This window comes from Rousettus aegyptiacus, unplaced genomic scaffold (genome assembly GCF_014176215.1).
Source record: "Rousettus aegyptiacus isolate mRouAeg1 unplaced genomic scaffold, mRouAeg1.p scaffold_m13_p_16, whole genome shotgun sequence".
Lineage (NCBI taxonomy): Eukaryota > Metazoa > Chordata > Mammalia > Chiroptera > Pteropodidae > Rousettus > Rousettus aegyptiacus.
This window is the reverse complement of record NW_023416291.1, coordinates 40,464,231-40,472,497: the sequence shown is the minus strand read 5'-3', so window position 1 is coordinate 40,472,497 and position 8,267 is coordinate 40,464,231. Positions and strand designations below refer to the sequence as shown.

The 8,267-nt window shown below is 57.5% G+C and overlaps 1 protein-coding gene across 1 annotated transcript; it reads right to left on the bottom strand.

The window, feature by feature from the left end:
• Nucleotides 1–3,168: 3,168 nt before the first annotated feature.
• KLF2 (Kruppel like factor 2) lies at nucleotides 3,169–7,296 on the bottom strand. The gene is made up of 3 exons (XM_016157820.2): nucleotides 7,120–7,296; nucleotides 6,045–6,867; nucleotides 3,169–5,529 (listed from the first exon to the last, which is right to left on the bottom strand). Exons 1-3 carry the CDS (start codon nucleotides 7,192–7,194, stop codon nucleotides 5,354–5,356), a joined length of 1,074 nt encoding a protein of 357 aa, XP_016013306.1. The 5' UTR covers nucleotides 7,195–7,296; the 3' UTR covers nucleotides 3,169–5,353.
• Nucleotides 7,297–8,267: the final 971 nt, after the last annotated feature.

Here is an 8,267-nt window from a genome sequence, read left to right as displayed (position 1 = left end):
CCACATTCATGCGGTCATCCACCATCCCTGCTGTGTCCAGAGTCTTTTCGCCACCTCCAACAGAAGCGTCGTCCCCATTAAACGCTAACTCCATCCCCCGCACGCCCCTGACACCCACCACTCTACACTCTGCCCCTGTGGATTTGCCGGTCCTGGACGTTTCATATAACCGGAATCATACACTGTGACCTTATGCATCCGGCTTCTCTCACTCGGTGTGATGTTCTCAGGGTTCATCCACATCACAGCCTGTAATATTCCACTGTGTAGACGGAACACGTTTTGTTTATAAATTCATCTGTTGATGGACATTTGGGTTGTTTCTAGCCTTGGTTTGTTGTGAATCCTGCTGCTATGAACTTGAGTGTGCAAGCATCTGTCTGAATCACTTGTTTTTAATTCTTAGGGGTCGATGGCGAGGAGGGGGATGGCTGGGTCACGTGACAATTCTCTGTTAGTTTTTTGGGGAACGGCCCCCTGCCAGGCCTCCTTTTGCTCCCTATTGCAGTGTCTCAGGGAACTCCATTTGCCTAGCCAGACTCCCGAACACCTGCGTTACCTGACCCTGTTCATCTCCATCTAGGATTTTACTAGAAAATGAGCTTTCCAGGGTGTTCAGAAGGAGGCCTCACGGGGACTCACTGGGGCTTCCAGGAACCCCCAGCTTGTGCACGTGGAGGAGCACAGGGCCAGGCGGAGGCAGTTCAGCATGCAGATGCCTGGAAGCCAGGACCACGGGAAGCCAGGACAGGGCTGGCCTGGGCTCGAGCCCCAGGTCTGCCGCCTGCACCAGCCCTGGGATCCAGGCTAGCCTTCTGCTCCCTGAGCCCCACTTCCTGCCCATGGGAAACAGGGGTGGTGGCTACCCTCCTGCCCCCTTGGCTTGTTGGGAGGGTCGAAAGCGAGAATTTGTGCAAAGGGCCTGGGGTGAAAGCACCTGCTCCAACCTCGGAGCTCAGTTAGAGTTAGCTCTGGGTTAGTCACTCAACGAACACTTGTTAACTGGCTCCGGGGGAAGGGCTGAGGCTGAGTCACTTCTGCTTCCCCAGGACACTGCTCAGGGCTGAAGCATCGGGACCATGAACGGGAGGGGAGAGAAGGGGAGAGACAGACAGAAATAGAGACAAACAGAAAGAAGGGAAGGAGAGAAGAGAGAGATTGAGAGATGAAAGAGAAGAGGCAAGAGGGAGATTAAGAGAAAGATTATCTATCTAGCTATCATCTATCTATCGTCTATCTATTTATCATCTATCACCTGTCTAGATGAAGAGACAGACACGCAGAGACATAGAGGGGAGCGGGGAGACCCGCCATGCTGGTTACACCCCAGTGCTGGGCACTGGTCCCCATGCTGTCACTGTACCCTGTTTGCAGCATCCTCACCTTCAGACAAGGAGATGGTCTCGCAGAGGAGACCTGAGGGCTTTCATGGGAAGAATGGTTTTGCCTAAGCACTGGTCATCACTGGGCAGTCCCGCTCCATCCCCTTCAGAAGACACTTGGTGGTGTCTGGAGACATTTCGGTTGTCCCGACTGGGGCAGGGGAGCTCATGGCATCTAGTGGGTGCAGACCAGGGATGCTGCTCAATGCTCTACAATGTGCAAGGCGGCCTCCCCCCCATAGAATGATCCAGCCTCAGATGTCAGCAGTGCCAAGGGGAGAAATGCTGTGTTAATTATTTGGAAAAAATTAATTTAGGTTGCTAGCTCACACTATACACCAGAATAAATGCCTGATGGGTTAGATGGTATAGACCACGGTGATTCCCCAGTGTCTGTGAGTCACCTCCTTTCTCCCTTTCACTCAGTTTGTGTATTTAAATGTGTGCCACATCCTAGGCCGTCAGTAAGTCAGAGAATTACAGATGCAAAGGGTCTTAGGTGTCCACAGAACTCCTTGCCTAATGTTTCTCACTCTGAGGTGATTCTGTCCTAGGGGACACTTGGCGGTGTCTGAAGACTTTTGATTGTCACAACTTGAGGGATGGGTGCTGCTGGCATCAAGTGGGTGGGGGCCAGGGATGCTGCTCAGTGTCCTGCAGTTCTACCCCTCAGAATGATCCGGCCCCAAATCAGTGAGGGTCCAGGCCATCGGAGAGGGCTGCCTGGTGCTAGTGCCTTCGTGAGCCATCTCTGGCCTGTTGCCTTTTGACTCCTCAGGGTGCTGGCTGGCCTGGGTGCTAACTCAGCTTTGCTGATGGGGCAGGGTGCTGAGTCAGGCATGCGCTGGGATTCACCTTATCCCCTGATGGCTCTCCCCCTCCCACTGTACACTGCAGGATGCTGGGGCTTCTTAACATACAGGAAACTCTAGTGGAAAGATGGCTCCTGAATTTTTCCCCCATCACTGGAGGCACTCTTGGGAGATGCCCAAAGCCCACCCCCCTAAATCTTCATCTCTTCCAACCCTTTACCCCCCACCTGGGGACAATCTGAAATATGGTCAAATTACACACACGCGTGCGCGCGTGCGCGCACACACACACCCAGTGCTTGTTTACACAAGCAACTCCTGGAACATTTTAATAGAATATTATGCAGCCATCTGGACTGATAATAAAAATGTTATAGAGGCAAGAAAATGGAAAAATGGTTATGCTTTGATAATCATAGCCCTGTGACAGCAACTCAGCCACTGACTGGCAATCCCTGCCTCCGAAAAAAACTGTGATTGGAGTTGGACTGTAGGACGCTGGGTGATTTTTTTTTTTCTTGTTTGATAGTTAACGTTTTCTCAGATGGATACCAGGACTTTGTTCATTGGGGGAAAAGCCTCCAGGTTCTGTCTCTTCTCACAGGATCTAAGTCTCTTCTTACAGGACTAAGACTGGGCACAGCAGTGAGGATTTATCAACACCTTTCTCTGGGCGTGATTTGCCATGGAAATTTGCTTCTGGGGACGGGGCTACTTCCTTGCTCATAAAGGCAACAAATGATGGTTATCTTTTAGGAACCAGAGTAGGTTTCTCAACCTCAGCACGCTGACATTTGGGGCTGGATCATCCTCTGTGATGGGGACTGCCCTGCACGGTCCAGAATACTTTTGCGGCATCCGTGGCCCACATCCACTAAATGCCAGCAGCACGCCCCAGCTGTGACAGCCAAAAATCTCTCCAGATCAGGTTGCCCCAGTTGAGAACCACCCATCCAGAAGATATGAGCTGGAAGTTGACATCTGGGTTTTGAAAAGGGGCAGAGGAAACAAGGAGGCTGTATCTTCATTAATCAGTATGAGCCCGCCTTTCGCCAGGCCGTGCGTCTCTTGCCAAAATGTTCTACTGTGTTGGAGCATGACACTCCATCAGTTGGAGGCACTAGGAAACAAACTCAACAGCTTCAATCCCATTACAACTGGCCTCTCACTGGACTCAGGAGCCTGAGATGTTCTCAAGTAAGCAGAAAAATGGCTTTCCCATTAACTGTAAACTCACGGGAAAGACTGGAGACCTACAGAAAATGATGGGAAATCTCTTGTGCCTTTCTTCTGCCTCTAGGGCCTCCAAAAGCAGCTCTGAGCAAAAAGAGTCTTTTCCACAGGTCCAGGGGCCACTGTCCTGCTCTGAAACAGTTTTTGCAAAAGCTACAAAGAGAGAGACTCTCACATTCTCTCTCTCTCTCTCTCTCTCTCTCTCTCTCTCTCTCTCTCTCTCTCTCTCTCTCACACACACACACACACACACACACACACACACATGCCCTTCGTGCCAGCGGAAGTGGGCCAAGCTATTTACTCGAGAAGGATGAATCAGATTGTCATCTCCCATTTCTGCTTTTTTGGATTACCAAACGCTCTCAGCTGTTTCCAGGGCTGCCACGGCGGGGGAGGGGGCAGTGGGAGGGTGGAAATCCCAGCCTCTGTCGCAACGGGGCGAGAGTGTTTTAAAACGGGTGCTGTTTATGAGCTATTTTCACTTTCTGGAAAACACTTGTGCAATTGTTGGTGGCCATGGTTACCTACCCAGGGCCCCAAAAAGGGGGAAGATGAGGGGTGGCAGGGCAACCCACCAGGGAGAGGCACTTCCTCGCCTGACTCAGACATTCAGGGTGGAAGGCAGGGGTCGCCCTTGCTTACCAGGTGGGTTACTGCAGTGGGCGCCTCCATTCACCAAGGCTCTCATGTCACTCATTCATACGAGGGCACCCGCAGGGTGGGTTTCACGCTCCTCCAATGCAAGCAGTAGGTGGGTTGCTGAGGAAAGCCCCTAGTCCCCTTTAGTGGGGTTCAGGGACCCTCGGGAAGCAGCCAGACCAGGCTAGTGCTCTGATGCCACTAATCTATAGCTAACTCTCTGGGCCTCAGTTTCCCCATCTGGAAAAGAGCACCCACCATGTGTGGACCTCGAATGTGGATTTCAGCTTTTTCTTAACAAGATGGGGGAACTCATTCCTTTAAAAAAAAAAATATCCTGCTTAAAGGCAAGACTAGTAAAAGGCAAAACATGTCAGCAACTTAACATTTTGTCCCTCTCCCCAGCCTCCCCAAAAAACCCCTGCATACCCTAGAAGTTTGACTAAAACCTCAGAAGCTTCAGAAGGAGGTAAGTCTTTTTTCAGCCCAGAGGAGGCCACGTCAGTGTGACCAGCGCTTTCCCCAGCTCTGGGGAAAAGGAGGCAATTTATGGCTCAGGGAACAACCTTAAAATAGCTCTCCCTCAGTCCTAAAACGCAGTGTTTAAATTTATAGAAAAACCCACAGGTTCCTGGCAGCTGGGTGCTGCAGCTGCAACCCACAGGCTGGCCCAGGCAGGACCCACTTTCACCCCACCCCAAGCTGCCCTCCATCAAAGCTGCCTGTCTCCCCCACCCCTTCCAAGTGGCCAAGCCCCTGGCTTCCAAGCAGCCAGACCAGCGCTGTGATTTTTCAAAAAGATGCAAAAACTTTTTTTTTAATTAAAAAAAACCAGCAAAAGTCTTATAAAAACAAACCAGGCAGCCAAAATGCCCACTTGTCTCCTTATTTACAGTAATACAATATCTGTCACAGTCTCTATGTACAATATTATAAAAAATGTTGCGAACAGTACAATTTAAGGCTGTATATTTTTCACGAGGCATCAAGCCTCGATCCTCTAGTGTAGACCCGGTGAGGGAAAGACGACGCTTAATTATTGCACCATTTTGAAAACAAAACTCGTCAAGGAGGATCGTGGTCTTCTCCCACCGGGCCTTCAGTCTCTGATGGGGGCCAGGGCGTCGTCGTCGTCGTCGTCGTCGGGGGAGCCCCCTCCGTGGCCACGCTGTGCCCGGCCCGGTCCTTTAGGCCCAATAAATACCAGTCACAGTTTTGAAGGGGGCCGCGCCCGGCGCGTGGGACCCGCCACGGCCGCGCGCGAACGGGCAGGGGGCGTCCGGGCTACATGTGCCGCTTCATGTGTAGCGCCAGGTGGTCGGAACGCGAGAAGGCACGGTCGCACAGGTGGCACTGGAACGGCCGGTGGCCCGTGTGCTTGCGGTAGTGGCGCGTCAGCTCGTCCGAGCGCGCGAACTTCCAGCCGCAGCCGTCCCAGTTGCAGTGGTAGGGCTTCTCGCCTGCAGGGAGGGAGCGAGAGCCGGCCTCAGTTTCCTCCCCTGGGACTCGCCTGCCCGCCTGTGGCCCTGGTGCGTAGACGCTCACTCCGATAGTGACTATTCTAACGCGTGCAGCTCCTTAAGGCGCTCCTCCCTACATTTTGAACCTTTAAGGATCCTAGGCAAGTGTCCCTCACTCGCGGACCTCCTGATTCTCGTCCCCGGGGATCCGAAGAGCGCACAGTCCACTCCCTACTGCTTGGAGCCACGCCCCCAGAGGGGTTCCAAGCCTGCATATTCTCCCCAACATTCTAAGAGTCTCCCTAAGGTTCCTAAGTGCACACTCCCTCCCCAAAGTCCTTAGCCATTCTCCCAGGAGAGTCCTAAGCGTGCGCCCCACCCGACATTCTTTTACAGAGTTCCCCTAAGGGTCCTAAGTGTGCGCCCCCACCCCAATCTCCTGGACCGCGCCCTCTGGGGGGTTTCTAAGAGCGCCCCTCCTCCTGCGTCCCCCGCCGCCCGCTCTCGCTTCCCACCTGTGTGAGTGCGCAGGTGCGCCTTGAGGTGCGAGCTCTTGGTGTAGGTCTTGCCGCAGCCGGCGTAGCTGCAGGTGTGCGTGGCGGTGCGCTTGCGCGGCCAGGAGCGGCGGCCGCGCTTGGGTTTGGCCTCGAGCAGCTCCAGCGGGGACGCAGGCGGCGTAAGGAGACCTCGGGCGGCGGGCGGCGCCAAACCCAGAGCTGCGGCGGCGGCAGCGGCCGCCGCGTCATCGAAGAGACCGAAGGCGGCGGGTGCGGGCGGTGCGTAGTGAAGGCCGGGCCCGGGAGCTCCGAAGCCCGGGCCTCCGAAGGGCGGCGGGAAAGGGGCGCGCGGGCCAGATGCAGGCAGCCGCGCGGGGCCGTCGGGGCTGAGCGGCGGCGTGTCGGGCGGCGGCGGGGGGCGGCCCCCGGGGCCTCGCATGCACGCGGCGGCCGGGCCCGGGGCACCCTCGCGCTTGAGGCCCCGCGGCCCGCGGGCCAGGCCGGGAGCGCAGCCGTAGCCGCCGCCGCCGTCCGCCTCGGGGGGCTCAGCCTTTACCAGGCGGCCTGGCGGCGTCAGCAGGAAGCGGCCGTGCAGCGAAGGCCCCGGCTGCACGTCCAGCTCGGGCCGCAGCAGCTCGGACACCAGGCTGCCCGCGGGGGCGCCGTAGGCCGGAGGGGCGCCGGGCTCGGGGTAGTAGAACGCAGGCTGTGGGGGTGGCGGCGGTGGCTCCGGGGCGGCCTCAGCGCCCAGACCGTCCAGCCCCATGGACAGGATGAAGTCCAGTACACTGTTGAGGTCGTCGTCGGTGCCGCCTGACTCGGGCTCTGTGCGCGGCCAGCGCTGTGGGTGACAGGGCGATGGGGCACGGACGTGAGCGCGCGGCGGGGCTGGGGACCGCCGCCCGCTGCTTGTGTTCTGCTCCCCTGCGTCTGCAGTCCCCGCTGCCTGCGTTCTACTGCCCTGCGCCCGTCGTTCCCGCCGCCTACGTGCTACTACCCTAAGCCCACCGTCCCCGCCGCCTGCGTTCTCCTACCCCGCAGCCCACGTTCTGCTACCCTGAGCCGCCGCCCCCGCTGTCCCTGCCGCCCTCACCTCCTGCAGGCCGCGCTCGCGACACGGGCTGGCGAAAGTGGAAAAGGACGGCAGGATGGGCTCGCTCAGCGCCATGACCGGGACCCGGGGCCGACGCGGTTTCGGACACCGGTGAACGGCTGTATGGGCGCGGGCGGGCGGGGACGGCTCTGCGGGCAGCGGCCGGGCCCGCCCAAGCCTTATAGACACGGCGCGCGCGGGGGCCGGGCCAAGGCGGCGGCGGCGGAAACGCGTCCCGGATGGGGACGAGCTCCGGGCGCAGCCTAAATTTAGCCGCGGTATATAAGCCGGCGGGCGGCGGCGGCCCTGGCCACTGCGGCCGCCAGGGCCCTGCGCCGCCCGCCGGCCCCTCGCGCGCTGCCAGGCCGCGCCCCCTGCCCGGGCCCGCCCCCGCGCGTCTCCCCGGCGACGGTATCAACACGCGCTGCACAACAGCGGCGGGACGCCCAGGGATCCCCGGGGTGCCCTGTGGGCTCCCGCCTGCGCGCTGACGGGGAAGACCTGGAGCGGGGGTGGCATCCGGGACCCAGGACTCAGTGGAACGCTGAGCCCCGTGCCCTCCTGGGATCCGCGATGGATGGGGAGAACGGGCCTCAACGCCTCAGAGGGGTCCCCTCAGAATCCTAGCTGTATGGGGTGACTGGGACCCACAACCTCAGAGTAGGATTCCTTGGGAACGCTGATGGATGGGGAGATTGAGATTCTCAGGACTGGTGCTAGGCGGAGAGATTCAGCCCTTCATTTTCTGGAGGCCCATCTAGCCTGTTATGCCCATCGGCTTGAAAAAACTTTGCATGAGGACATCAAGAAATGGTCAGTCTTTGAGACGCTGTGCCTCAAGGAAACCCTTTAGACTAAGGAAACTGAGGCCCAGGGGTCCTGGGAGAGGCTTGAGGTCTTGGCAGCCGGCAAGCCCGGTAACTTTACTGACTTGCATGGCTGGAGAATCTAGACAAGATGACAATCTCTCCTCCAACACAGGCCCAGCACCGGGTGGGTGGGGGCAAAGGGAACAAGCCCCTCGGGCGGCCATCTTAAAAATACCACACACCCTCATGCCATAGCCCTGCAAACAAGGGGCTGTTACCCCCCATTGTCATTTTATGGGCCCCGGGAGGAGAGCAACCAACAGGCAGATAAACTCCCTT

Bases quoted from the DNA above. Each gene is read 5' to 3' on its own strand.
- KLF2 (XM_016157820.2), bottom strand. From the start codon at position 7,194: ATGGCGCTGAGCGAGCCCATCCTGCCGTCCTTTTCCACTTTCGCCAGC. The intron at 6,868-7,119 runs GTGAGGGCGGCA...TGTCACCCACAG, and splicing joins GCGAGCGCGGCCTGCAGGAG to CGCTGGCCGCGCACAGAGCC. The intron at 5,530-6,044 runs GTGGGAAGCGAG...CCCTCCCTGCAG, and splicing joins GCACCTGCGCACTCACACAG to GCGAGAAGCCCTACCACTGC.